The sequence below is a fragment of the Taurulus bubalis genome (assembly GCF_910589615.1).
Source record: "Taurulus bubalis genome assembly, chromosome: 8".
NCBI classification, from domain to species: domain Eukaryota; kingdom Metazoa; phylum Chordata; class Actinopteri; order Perciformes; family Cottidae; genus Taurulus; species Taurulus bubalis.
Genome location: NC_136596.1, coordinates 28,739,099 through 28,754,016, shown reverse-complemented (window position 1 = coordinate 28,754,016; position 14,918 = coordinate 28,739,099). Strand labels below are relative to the sequence as shown.

At 41.7% G+C, this 14,918-nt stretch overlaps 2 protein-coding genes across 2 annotated transcripts in view; one reads left to right on the top strand and one right to left on the bottom strand.

Annotated features, from left to right (window-relative positions):
- Positions 1-3,190, top strand: part of nr5a1a (nuclear receptor subfamily 5, group A, member 1a) — a gene marked incomplete at both ends in the record, with an annotated part of 29,274 nt that extends 26,084 nt beyond the window's left edge. Inside the window, one exon of the mRNA XM_079223017.1 lies at positions 2,937-3,190. Coding sequence (XP_079079143.1) covers positions 2,937-3,190 — 254 coding nt within the window. The remainder of the gene's footprint in view (positions 1-2,936) is intronic.
- Positions 3,191-8,918: 5,728 nt separating this feature from the next.
- adgrd2 (adhesion G protein-coupled receptor D2) overlaps positions 8,919-14,918 on the bottom strand; it is a gene marked incomplete at its 5' end in the record, with an annotated part of 41,503 nt that continues 35,503 nt past the window's right edge. Inside the window, 5 exons of the mRNA XM_079222998.1 lie at positions 8,919-9,055; positions 10,981-11,011; positions 11,098-11,156; positions 14,488-14,635; positions 14,847-14,900. Of these exons, the coding sequence (XP_079079124.1) occupies positions 9,048-9,055; positions 10,981-11,011; positions 11,098-11,156; positions 14,488-14,635; positions 14,847-14,900 (300 nt within the window). The 3' untranslated portion in view covers positions 8,919-9,047. The remainder of the gene's footprint in view (positions 9,056-10,980; positions 11,012-11,097; positions 11,157-14,487; positions 14,636-14,846; positions 14,901-14,918) is intronic.

Below are 14,918 nucleotides of genomic sequence, written 5' to 3'. Positions count from 1 at the left end.
TGATGAAGGGGGTTGTTCATGCAGCGAAGGAGCAGATTTAGATGCTTCTGAACATTTGGAGATGTCTTCTCTCTCAACAGAAAACTAGAAAATGAGTCTCACATTGTTTCTCAGGCTAAAACAGCACCGAGTATAGAGCCTCTTCTTTTTAACATGAGCCGTTGCTCTTTGATTGACTTGCAGACCTTGCAGGTCACCTTCATCTACAGATGAATCTGCTCTTAAGTGCAGGCCTGAGCTACACGTGTTGCTCGTGTTGTGTTTCCAGGAGAATGGTGTGTTTTGATGTGAGAATCAATCAGCTTGGTCGGGCTGCGGGATCATGCTGATGCTGTACTTTGGCGGAATTTGAATAGCAAAACTGACATTTTAATGGGAAAAAAATGTCACAATCGCAGATTATCCGCAATACCTATTTATCTGTAAGGTTACGAGCATTTTTCCAAAGTGGCCTTTTTTCCTCCAATAAATTCACTTAATTAAATTTCTAGGGTTGACAAAAGCCAACATTAACAAAGACATCCTCCTCCACCATTGTCCACTAATGGCATTCAAAAGAGGCGTAATGGATGGTCTATCGTTCGATGGCAAGACCGACATTCATGTAGCGGCTCGTGCAGATGGAGAGAGCCTAGATGTGGCTCCCAGATTCTCAGAAGTGTTTGCTGTTTAGCGCTGGCAAGCGGGGAACAAAGAGCCTTTGAATGGGGAGAGCACTTGTCATAGGCAGAGAATATTTGGTGTCTTTGCTTGCGGCTTCTTTGCTCTCGCTCTCCCTCATCTTCAGAGTCAGGTTTGTCGGGGGTAATTTAATTGCCCTTAAGCAGTTTGAAAAGATGATTCAGAACATTGATTCAAAACATTTAATTACTGTGTGAATGGATTCTCCAAGATAGGCTCAGCTGATGCTGAATGCCGGTCCACCGCAGGGCTAGGCTATTGTCTCACACAAACACACGCGTACACACAGCCACCCACACGGCAGGCACTCACCTTAGTTCATACCTAATGTATAGACGCAGCACACAAGACATATGGTAGCCAGCTTTAATCAAGTGAATGGTTTACGTGCACTATTAGAACTGCTATATTTCCTTTTCTGATATAAAACTTATATAATCTAACACCAACAATACCAACAAATTGAAGGGATTTCTCTGAAGAAAATGGTCAAATTGTACACTGAATATTATCTGTGAGCAGATGGAGCACACGTATATGATCTCTAAAAGCCTTCAGAACACTAGTTTCTATCCAAATATGTAGATTTGAAGCTTTTCTAAACAAAGCAAAACAGGAACCTTCTAGAAACGAATCTGATCAGAGGTGCTCGTTGTGAAAGAGACGGCTCACGTGTTCAAGCGTGAGCGAGTATAGAACCCATAACCTGATGAGGACTGAGGCGCGGCTGAAAGCTTGAGAACAGAACTTAGTCCATCAAGTCCAACTCAAGATAATAATGACTATTTGCAAGAGAATGGACTTTAATACTCAAAAAGCAACGGTTAAGTGCCATTCAAATATTTATAGATCACATTAAAAGGCTTAACAAGTTCAAAGATCCCAATTTCTTGTTAATCTGGTAAGGTTGTCATACAGGACATCTACGCCTACGTCACACTGTATAGTAGAGGAAGAACCAGCAGGCTCCAGACCAGCCTCAATGAATCCTCTTGGCTCATGTGTCAAACGTTTGTGATATTTTAGCGTATTCTCCATGTAATCTTTAACCTTTTGAAATCCAACGTTACCCTTTTATACGGGACTGTATTCAGGGGGACACAGTTTGATAAACCACATTTGAAGTGTAAGTAAATGCTGAGAATGAGCGTGAAGGAGGTGAGGAGGGCCTTTAGATGGAACAGCTGCCTCTGATTGGATAGGAAGTCATTTATATTGGGAAATTCCTAAAACAAAAGAAAGCAAGGTACACAGAATATTTACTGCTATGCTGCGTTCACAGCAAATGCGTTGCGAATTTGACCCGCGAGTAGATTACATGCAAAGTCAATGCACAGGTTGGGAATGGTTGGGAATTGCGCGAATTGCGTATGACACGGCGCGAATTCGTGAAATTTTCCAACTCTGCGGAAAAATCAGAGTTGAGAAGCTCCGCCCCTCGTCACCTGAATCAAACTGCTGCTGGTCTTGAAGTAGCGCTGGTAGCGGCTTCATTCAGACGCTGCTGTGGGTCTACGGATAATATTATGAACCCAGACACCATGGAGTTTGATGTTCCCACGTATGTGGAGTTTACACAACAAGTATAAAGCAGAACTAGTGGTTATTTCCATGGTGGATGGCGGAAACGGTGACTGTTTTACGGAGATAAGCCACGCCCCCTTTCAGGCAAGAGTAACATTCGCGATGCGTTTTAGTCAGCTTTAGTCAGGCTCGCCGTCTGATACCGCCGCGTCCGAGACGAAGACGAGTACAAAGAGCCAGAGAGTCTCCGGAGGGACTTTCACCCAGGAGACCACTGCTGGTGTCTCCAATGAAACCAATCATAACATTGACTTATTTCACTGTAGTTTTTTTTTCTAGCTAACTTCTGTACCTAGCTAACGGCAATTACGTAACAAACATAGTTATTCTACTTAAACTACTTATTTGTTTTAACCGAAACCACAGTCTTCTACTGAACCTTAACTAAGTACTTTTGTTCGGTAAGTAAACCTAAAAATGAAGAACTGAGTAAACCTACGTTTTTGTTTCTAAAAGCCTCTATGTAATAAGCATCATGTGACGCGGCCGAGTGTGCTACTAGCATAGAGCGTCATGTGTTGAAGCGTTGGGCCACTGTAGCGCCGGGACGTCTCTGGATTGAGAGTGTCTTGGACCACTTATCAGCTGATTCATATTTCATGATCCCTGTTCTTCCTGTGTGTGTGTGTGTGTGTGTGTGTGTGTGTGTGTGTGTGTGTGTGTGTGTGCAGATGTGAAGATGCTGGAGGACCAGGCATTCGTGGAGGGCGTCCAGGAGCAGGTGAACGGGGCTCTGCTGGAGTACACCCTGTCCAGCTACCCTCAGTTCCAGGAGAAGTTCAGCCAGCTGGTGGTGCGGCTGCCGGAGCTCCGCTCCCTCAGCACGCAGGCCGAGGACTACCTGTGCTACATGCACCTGAGCGGAGAGGTGCCCTGCAACAACCTGCTCATCGAGATGCTGCACGCCAAACGGGCGTGCGTGTGAGGGACGCACGCGGGCGGCTGCGCCGTCGCGTGTCGGTTCTCTTGGTGGAACTGTGTGTGTGGGAGGGAAAGGGTGATGGAATGGCGGTAGACAGCTTCGTAGTGGGTCATCTTCGTGAGGGCTTTTGTTTGAGTTGGAGAGGAAAAAATGTTCCAAGAGTTTGGAATTTGTTAATGTTTTCATATCCTTGCAGAGCTACATTATTGTGACCTTTATAAACTGGATTTTCTACCTTGTTTTCAAAAATATAAAATTTGATCTGCCTGTAGAGTTACATTATATCCTCTTCCACCAAATATCGCGTGAATCCAACCCTCGACAAGATTTTCTACGTCCCACAGAGCTGCCCAGCAACCATTTAGACTCAGAGGAGCTTCAACCTGCAGCAGTGTGAACAGTCATGACAACATGTGACTGTTGAGGCCCAGAGCTGCAACCTGCATCCTTTTTTAAACATCCATACATACAAATCGCTCTGACATGACTGTAAAACTGTCTCCAATGCCACTTTAGGAGTTCTATTGTAAAATCTGGTGCTGCGTGGGCTGATGTCACACTGTCACATTACCCAATGGGACAATTTGTGTGGGAACAGCAGTTAAATGCCTGCTGGGTGAGCTAATGTGCACTTTTCACAACAGATTTTTTCCTAAATGAGTCGTTTTTGATCCAAATGTTAGATGCAAGTTTATGATTCCAAGTTCACCAACACCGTTCCTAGATTAGTATTATTATTATTATTATTTTTAGATGAAGACAGGCTTCAGGATAACTCAACACACTGACCAGCGCTGCCCGTATCTCTACATTTGTCCTTTTTTGCCACCAATCTAAAAATAAATAAATATGAAAGCCCTATGGGGTTGAATATAGTTTTTTCCAAATCTATTTAGACGTTAATATATTGATACATAGAAGCCAGACATGTTACGAAAAACACATTATACAGTTATTCATCATACCCTTAACAAGAAAGAGAAAATGAAAGAGATAGAGATAGATAAATAAGAAAGATGGACACAGACAATGAAGTGGGGAGAATGAAAAAAGAGGAACAATTGTACACAGCGACGCATTATGTATGAAAAAATAAAAGGAAGCCAGAAGACTGAAGACTGAAGAGCAGAAAGAGGAGTGAAAAAAAGACACACAATGTGCAAACGATAAGAGCGAGATGATCGGAAAAGACGGCATTTTCCCTTCGTTAAGTAAAGGTGTGAATGACATCAGGACGTTACGTCCGTGTTTGCCCCTCAGTCTCCACCGAGGAGCCAGACAGAGACGGCACGGTTCAAGTTTCTTTGTAAAATGAGTTTTGTTTATGGGTCAATGCCTCTTAAAATGTCATGTTCACACCTTGTATGATCTGAGTGTGTGCTGATAGTGATATGTTTTGGACTGAAGCTGCTTGTAGAGATGGTTTTTAGTAGGCTACCCATAGTGAAAATTACTTTCCAAACTTATACATTCTGTAAATAATGTTAATGTTTTTTTTCTTTTCTTCTTATTGTCAACAAATCCCATGAAACCATCAATGTGTCAATACTTTCTGACTTTCCGACCCTGTCTGTCTCAAACCCATTGGAAACATGCCTTGTTGACATTTGGTGCAGGTTGGCAGCTGTATAAGAAAAATGTAATTTTGTTTCCTTCAAGATTTGTAACGACCATCATCAAAAAACACCAAGAACTAGCTGATGTTCTGCCCCTCGATATTGTGTTAGACTCACTGAACACCTTCTTGTTGTTGTTCATCTCAACCAGCAGCAGTGAACACAACAGTGAACACAACACACAGGTTTCACACGGTCTGTTTAATACACAGCATGTTAAATATGAACCAGTGTGTTAGTGTGTGTTTGCCACTGAAACGGGCGGGCTGAGTTTCACTCATTATTCTTTAGCACACTGATTAGCTGTATCACTGTGAACCCGCCAGGTTGGCATTGTGTTGGTGGTTAAAACAAAAGCGCTCATGGTGCAGTGGGCCTCGTCATTCATTAGTCTGCTGGTTGAAGACTGACTACTTTGTGTTTGATGGTTTCACACAGTGAGCTTGTATACAGACTGTGTGTCAGGTGTGTTCAAACAAGACCCAGTCCCGACAGCCTCATCTCCCAGATCAGCAACATGAACATTAGCCATTAGTGCTGCACTTTAATGTGCTGATGTGCAGAATAATGACATAGACACAGGGTCTGTGTCTTAAATTACACGTGTGGTTCGACCAATATTTAGTTAAGATGAGGAGAAGATCAGGATTTGGGTTTAATTTTAGTAAAAAAATACCCCATCCCTTGATGGGAAGGCACGTTTACTTTCCTAAAGGCTACAGATGGCTACAGATGGACGGCTAGTTAGCGAGCTAGCAGCCGGGAGTGAGGCGGCGGGGCCAGCAGACCAGCTCACTGTTCAGCTTATGTTCTGTAACCAGTGTAGCATTAAAGCAAGGTGGACTTAGCAAGCTAGCTAACCAGCCAGCTGTATGCTAGTTAGCGATCTCTAGCTAGCTTGCTAATTACACCACACAAAGCTGTCACTCATCTGGTTAGCAATGTGCTTTCCTACACTGTGAGAAGAGTGTGTGGATGAAGCATTACATTTAATTTACTCTGATCCTCTTCGCTTGGTAATGGCTCTACTCCGCTGCTCGTTTTAGTCAAAACCTCACCCGCCATGGCGGTTTAGTTTATACAGACCGTAGCAATGACAACATACACTGCAGTGTTGAATATAATGAGGATGTATGTTCAACTCCTATTCTTTATCAATGTCATCTACACCTGACATATATAAAAAAAAACTCTGACGCTATTTTTGATTGGTGTAGTTTAGTAGCTAGCTAGATTGTTTCTAAAAAAGGTGGAATTAGTCGTCAAAGAGCACAACACCAGACCAGAGTTTTTTTTTAATTATTTGACCGACGTATGTCCATTATGAATAATTCAACAAGTTAGGGTTTATTACAGAATTTAGTTCTCAGGTTGATGAGTGTAAACATCATGGGTCAGTAATACTCTGATATATTCCTGTATATTTTATATATTTTTAACAAAATATCTTGTCAGACACAGTGCACCACACTGCAGGCCTTATCGCCCCAGACACGGTGGCAGAAACCTCCCCGTGGTGTATTTGTAGCAGTCGGTGATTTATCTGTGGCACTTATGTTGAAAAGTAACACGAATGTTTTTCCCTAAACTGAACTGTCGGATTCTTGAAAAGTGACGCACCCGATTTTAAAGCACATGACTCTCAGCGATGTTCACAATATAACGGATCTTCACTGTCACCAACTGAAAAACAAAGACACGGTCAGACCAGTGTGGGTAATATTGTGCAGCTCAACTTTCTCACTGTGGACATTTAAAATCATTCCTTGTTCATCCATTTCAAGGTATCGTAGACAATCACTCCGCCTGCCTTAACTTAATGTCTGCTGCAAAACATGCACACACACCCTGGTGTTCCAGCTGAGACAGCTGTGTGTTATCACTGTACAGTATATTTATGTTGTGAAGTGACTATCTACTGCGAGATGAAGATACTTTTCAACCGAACAAGTTCTCCGCTTTATGTTGAGGTCAAATCGCTACTGTTGTGGAACTGATTCTCTTGATATTGCCTTTGTTTTTGCTCTCTGTTGACTTTTTATTTTCCTGTGAGTTGACAGTCCCGTCTTAAACTGAAGTGTTTTTTCTCTTAAAAGAGAAAGTGACCAATACTTTTCTTCTTTAAATATATTTTATTGTAATAGCATCAAACCAATAAATTTCAGTGAAGTAAAGCTCCACTTGTGTGTCGGCTATTATTTCACAACATTCATCAGTTGTGCACAAATGATACAGAGCTCATAAACAGAAGTTTCATCACAACATAGTGTGGCTGTTGTTTAGCCTCGTCCGACTTATAACACAAACACATGATCACTTACATTCTGAAACATCAGGTTTACAAACAAATACTGTAAAGTCTAATACTGTAAAGTCTAAAATCAACATCAGTCTTGAGACTGTGACATCTGTAAGGAATAACATGTTTTTAATGCTGTGATTTATTTGTCATATTTTAAGAACTGATTACATTTCATGGTGGAACAAAAAAAGAGGGAAATTCATTTATTTTTCAAATGTCTCCGTGCAGAACATGCCGATCATGTGGAAGAATACTGTGTTATGACTAGAGGCGAGGGGTCCAAGTCCCACTTGCCTTTGCATTGTCTTTAGTATTAATACAATTCTGGATTAATGATGTGGATTCATTATTTTACAATTCAAGGTTACTGAATAGTTTTTAAATGGTATTTGTATTGCTGTGTGAGGATGGACACACAATGTCACCTTCGCCAAGAGAAGGAAACACTAGCGGACACATGCCCAACAACAGTACATGTGATGCCAATGGGCCCGAAGCCTGTTGCCCCGCTGCAATTTGATTGGTGATGTGCCAAGTACTGTTGTCGTCTTTTGAAGAACCAGTTAGTATTATATATATATATTTCATTTTACTAAGAAGATGAACTGCAATCATAATGAAAGATACAGACACAAATGTGAAAGTCTGACTTCTTGCACCAAAATAAACGTCGCTGCCTCACACCACAACGGAGAGAACTCATTTTAGACCATTACAGCGAAAACAGTAACAAAGACAAAGACCTGTGACTCTTCTTTTAAGGAATACATCAGTAACTACAGCATGACTCCTGGTAGGCCAGGATGTCTACAGTGCAAGCCCAACAGTCACCAGCTGGGTTCTGCAAACCATGCATTGGTTGAATGTGGACATTCTTGCAGTACAAAGATCCACACTTAATTAACATATCAGGAGGTTTGTATTGTTTCTGGTGACTGGGTTGGAGTCACACGGACCCTCTCAGACATTCAGCATGTTGTAACAGTTTGAGCTTTTAGCAGTGCATCAATGGCTGCTGCTTTTAATACACAAGGGAGAAACAACAAGGGAGAAACAAGACAGTTCTGCAGCGTGTGAAGCCAACACAAGACACTGCAGACCAGAGGAACAGAGGAACTTTCTCCAGTCAGAATATCTCTGAAAACGTGACAGACTTGACCCTCACAGCATCATGTCTGTTGTAGTCTTATTTAATGCAGCACTAAGACTGTAAACACACTATACAGGAAGGCATTATCAGGCTCGTCCATTCTAAAACATAGCTTGGTAACTATAGACGACATGTCATGAATCACACTATTAGGGGCCACAGGCTCTTTGTGGTCGGCTTGAAATACTACTGAACAATTTACAGGACACAGTAGGACAGAAGAGTGAGAATGAAGCCCAGACATAAACATACGTTTAGTTTAGTGTCTGTGTGGTGGAGGTACGCCTACGTTCATTAGAAGTACACAACACTGGTACTTGACTTGAGTAAAGGAAGGGTTTTCAGATGCTGAGATTTCTGTCTCCACCCACGACAAAGCAGATGAAAATAATGTCTTTCAAGCTGAAAACAACGTCAGCGACACTTCTCTCTGGGCGACTGTGGCTCAGTGGTAGAGCAGGGTCGTCCTTCAATCAGAGGATCGGCGGTTCGATCCCGGCTTGGCTATTCCATCTTGGGAAAGACACTTAACCAAATTGCTCCTGTGTATGGATCGCCATTGGTGTATGAATGGTTAGATACAATATACAACAAACAGTGAGCAGGACGCTGAGAGACGTTGGAGTTTCTTCATCCTGCCTTCATGGTTACTCTATTCATACTCTTCCTCCCAGCAGATTGTGTGTGTGTGTGTGTGGTGGCAGACAGTGACTTCCTCAGACGAGATCTATACGTGTCTAGCGTGCCGCCTGCTTGTTGTCATTGAGTATCAGGATCCTCTCCATTTGCAGCTCAACAACCTGCGGTGAAATGAAGTAAGAGGCGTTAGCCGCGAGTCCCGGCTCTGTGATGTTTCAGCATGACGGGACTTAGAGTGTGTTTGTGTACAAAGAGATAAGAAGAAAGGAGGGGAATGAAAGGCAGTGAGAGAGAGAGCAGGTGTTGGAGTGGCTAATGGCTGATGAGCGTGAATAGCCAGCCATTCCTGATTAAGGGAATGAACTTGTCCTTTGTCTCGCCAGTCAACAATGAGCACCCCGCAGCACCCCGCAGCGCCCCGCACACTCCAACACCATCCATCAGGCGTGCTTCACAGACGGCTAAACATTTAATGAATCTGAAAACTTACTACCCTACTGCCAGGCAATTTAGAGCCATTGACAGTGACTTGACCCTCTGGAAATATGGGAACCATCTGTTGTGTTCGCCTGCACATTCAAACAACAAAAGGCGTCCGGGGCAGCTTTCACACAGCGCTGCACACGGTGCAGGTAAACAGAGACGGACCACAACCCTTTGCTCCTTCTCCTCTGGTCAGTTGTCAATTTAGACTCAAGTCATTATTAGATGATGCTTTCTACAAATACTCTATGCCTTTGCAATTATTGTCACGACAGAAAAATAATCTATTCTGTGTTTGTGAAAATGAAGAACAAAATAGGAATACTCTAAACACCGCATTCAGACTTTTACTCCTCACTGAACCCCTGTTACGCAACCCTGTGCTGATTATAACAACAAGAAACATGATTGTTATTAATTCAGTCAATTCAAATGACACATTTCAATGCAATGCAATTACATATTTTTTGTTTTTGTTCTCAAGGCTGCTTTAAAATACTCCATATAATGAAAAGCAGACAAAGAGAAGGCAGGTAGAGCTTGTTGAATGAATGAGTGAATATCTACTTTATGAATGCCTTCTGAACACGAGGAGGCCGCAGGTGGATGTTGAAGGAATAACGTTTCTTGTGACAATCCACATTTGGAATGAAGAAGGCACTTGCTAATGTGAAGGTAGTACAACATGCAAACCATACTTTGGTGTTTCATTTGTACCTCTTTACTTAAGATCTTACAAAACGTACGCTGGTAATTTGCCTTCATCATTTCAAGTGTAGACATGTTATTTGGACACATCCTGATAGAGCACTTGCAGCATGAACCTTTAAAATACTTGAGATTTAATTGACAGGTGATTCCTTTCTCTTTAAATGCACGCCAGTTATTTTAGGGGGATAGTCAGTCAATAAGTTTCACTCACTTTCTAATGAGGTCACTATACATTACATGGCACAGCACCACAAAGCACCACACACCTCTGTGTTAACTTCTTTTTACCAGATCCCACATTAGTATCTAGACGTAGGACTCCTTTCTCTGAGGTCTTTAGAGAGAACGACGCAGCAGACTGCTGTTCTTGTTACGTGACATTGTCACGTTATTATTCAAACACACGCCGTGATCTTTTTCTGTTGCATAAACCTTTCTAACCACGTCACTACTTTACCATGTGGCGTTGTGTCTTTCTGCAAGCGGCTGATATGAAACATGTGTCAGGTGTACATTCTATGTATCCATACGATGACAGCTTGCTTTCCGGTGGTTGGATTCAATCACCACCAAAAATGCTACTGGACAATAACCATCACTGCACTCCTCTGGACATTTGTTTATCTGCAGAAAAAGACACTTTACTCAACATCCATGTCCACACTCTCCAGCAGTTTGTTCTATTTAGTTGAGACTTCCTGTCTCCTCACTTTATTTGTATCTATTTTGTGAGTATTTGTTTCAGTAAACTTTGTACTATCTACATGCAGCTGCTGTTCTCTGGAATGCGGTGCTTGGACTTCCCCTGTGGGATCAATAATGTTTACCGTCTATCTTTCATTTCAAGTCTTTAATGATTCAACACCAGTATCGAGGGATGCTAGAGTTGTACCTGATGGCTTGAACCCTGTGAGCTGGACCACCTGTTTTAAATAAAAAGACACAATACTCAGTCATTTTAAACAATATGACAACTATGCACTGATAATCCACACAGTGTGTTACTTACTTGGTTTCCTGATGCAGGTTTTAAAGAGAAACTCACGAAGCTCTCCTTTCTGAAGCTCTCTGAAAGACAAAATACACTTTTTGTATTTTAAGTTTGCATCTCTCCTTCAGGACCATCACATGCAAGGTCAGACCAAACACGCAGCGCTAATCACACAACAAAGACAGCTTTAACCTCTTAACGTTCTGCTGTCGCGCAGGCGTCCATTTCAACTATACACTGTACATTCCCTTGTACATTCCGTTGTACATCTATTTATAGTTCGGTACGAGTGCCATATGTTTCTGGAAACCCACGATTCTTGTGATTCCAGCTGTCCACTTCGTTTCAAGATCAGACCACCACAGCAGCTACAATCAATACTTTTGTCAGACAACCACAAACAAACAAGCGATTTGAAAATCAAGACAACTCACCGATCACGCCTCATATTGATCCATAAATCCATAATATTCCAACAAAAACGGCGTTGTTACGTCGTAAAGGTCCAATAAAAATAAATCCCATAAAAGATTTAGTCCAAAACACGTGATTACATCTATAAATATGCACCAACTGGCGTTGCATCATTCCATTGCAGCTGAAAGTTATGAATGAAAGTAGTTTCGTTTTTAGCAGAAAGTTATGTTTGCATGGGAGCACAGCTACAAACTCGCTATCAAAATGTCCGCCGAAATCTAACGGTTCCAATGAAATTGCCTAAACAAAGATAGGCGGGAAGAGGGGGAGCAAATAATCCCAACAGCCTTCAATTTGATGAGAAGAGGCAGCTGCTGTAGAGCTTCAGTCTGAAGTGTAAATTAGCATAAAAAGGCATTTATATTTCATTTTCTCTGTGTCAGCAATACTGGTTGTATATATGAATAGTACCTATATAAGTTTGCGAGACTATACGCCTTTTTAATAGGTATATAGTATATATATATATATATATATATATATATATATATATATATATATATATATATATATATATATATATATATATATATCAGGAATATTTTCAGTCTCAAAATGAAAAAACGCCTAGACATTTCATTAGAAAAACATGTGTAAAATATTCATTTTCTGTGATATTGTTATCAACTTTTTACTTAGACTAGAAAAGGCTTCAGGCTATGGTCCCATTGTGTTTTCCAGTCCATAAGTCCCATTTATAGTCATCTACAGGCATCTATTTACAAAGAAATGTTCAGACGGAAATAAAAACCTTATACTTTAGTGTGTTCAAACTCATATAACTCAGTGTCAGCAGCACTTAAAGTGATTCTGACTATTGAGGGAAAAAAGCTTCAGATTGTTACCTTTAAAAAGAGACCAAGACCATGTATTTACTCCAAATAGTTCAAGTACAGCTTGCAATTTACTTTGGGTATACCTGGATAGGCGTTTTTCGTCAAATTTTACAGGAATGTTAAGAGGTTAAAAAATACACACAAGGAAAAGAAAACACAAACAATGTGAATGACAAAAGAACAGAATCTCACTCCACTGACGTGTGGTTCTTCTGTATGCAGATCTTTGTGTTGTGTCCTTTCTCTTTCTTAATAATTTATATATTTAATTAGCCTTGTATATTTTTAAATTATCATTATTATAGCAGGACAGATTGCTGTAATGTAAATGTAAGTAATGCAGTAGGGCTGCTATAAACTAAATACTACTAATACAACACACACACACACACACACACACACACACACACACACACACACACACACACACACACACACACAGACTTAAACTAAAAGTCAATGTTGACTTTTCAAGTCTTTGACCACTTAAAGTTATTTTACTCTACATGACATCATTCACCAATTCACACACTCATGGGAGGAGTTACCATGAAGGTACACCTGTCCATCAGGACAAACTAACATTCACACTGATGGGAGGAGCTACCATGAAGGTACCACCTGTCCATCAGGACAAACTAACATTCACACTGATGGGAGGAGCTACCATGAAGGTACCACCTGTCCATCAGGACTAACTAACATTTACACTGATAGGAGGAGCTACCAAGAAGGTACCACCTGTCCATCAGGACTAACATTCATAGTGAAAGGAGGAGCTACCATGAAGGTACCACCTGTCCATCAAGACAAACTAACATTCACACTGATGGGAGGAGCTACCATGAAGGTACCACCTGTCCATCAGGACTAACTAACATTCATACTGATGGGAGGAGCTACCATGAAGGTACCACCTGTCCATCAGGACTAACATTCACACTGATGGGAGGAGCTACCATGAAGGTACCACCTGTCCATCAGGACTAACATTCACACTGATGGGAGGAGCTACCATGAAGGTACCACCTGTCCATCAGGACTAACAAACATTTAAACTGATAGGAGGAGCTACCAAGAAGGTACCACCTGTCCATCAGGACTAACTAACATTCACACTGATGGGAGGAGCTACCATGAAGGTACCACCTGTCCATCAGGACTAACATTCATAGTGAAAGGAGGAGCTACCATGAAGGTACCACCTGTCCATCAGGACTAACTAACATTCACACTGATGGGAGGAGCTACCATGAAGGTACCACCTGTCCATCAGGACTAACTAACATTCACACTGATGGGAGGAGCTACCATGAAGGTACCACCTGTCCATCAGGACTAACTAACATTCACACTGGTGGGAGGAGCTACCATGAAGGTACCACCTGTCCATCAGGACTAACTAACATTCACACTGATGGGAGGAGCTACCATGAAGGTACCACCTGTCCATCAGGACTAACTAACATTCATACCCTTTCATGGGTGTGAGACCAGCCGGTCAGCTCCTGGAGCTCATGTAAACAGTGCTTGTAATTACTCGCACTGCCAGAAGTGTAGACAAAGGTCCACTGTATGTTTAACCATGGGATATAAAAAATAAATAAAATGACCTAAATCAAGAACTACCAATTTGTCGATAGCTAGCCCTTTAGCAGCTAGCTACTAGCTAGCAGAGAGTTTTGTTTTGCTCTATAAACTAATATTCATATTCTAAAAGTATCTCTCTCTGCAGAATATAGTCCACCCTTCTGGTTAAAGAGTATTTATAAAAGACACGTCCAAAACTGACGCTTGACGGAAACCTACCGTGTCGTAGTTTAGCGACGGGGCGCCACTGGCCACGCCTTTGTATTAAGAGTTGGTTGTGAAAATTTTTTGGCTTTTCAGAATCCTGAAGTCAATCTGAGGCATTTGTGTGTACATTCCCATTCCTTCCTCTTTTTGAACTTCTAAACATTTTCCTTTAAATAAGATATTACGTGAGACCAAACACATTTATGTGTTGCAATCCTCACAAAATACCTCCGGCAGAAGTAACATGGAGTTACGTCACAAGCAGTACACACACATCAGTCCAAGGTTGCCAGCCTACCGTTCTTGATGACCAACGATGTGTAGGTGGAGCTGGGGGGTCCAGAGGTTTCACTAGTTTCGGGGCTGGAGGGGGTCGGTGGACTGCGGCCCCAGGACGTCATCGGGGCCCTCTGGGAAGGTAGGAAGCTGGTTGGCTGGGAACAGTTCTGAGAATACACCACAACTCATTCAGAAGCGACTTCAGAAATGACTTCATCATAAAGTATGATATATGGACTACACTACTACTAGGCTGAAAAATTGGCCAAACAAAAACAAAGTCGAACTTGCACTAAAACGAACATTTGTAAAGAGGAATTTATTTTCTGTACTCTACTGATGGACCTGATCACTGCTGTGTGCTTTTTACACACTCACCGTGAAAGATAAGGCCTTTCTCTTTTCTTTGATCCTCTTTATGGCATTCCTCACCTAAATGAGAAGCAGTGT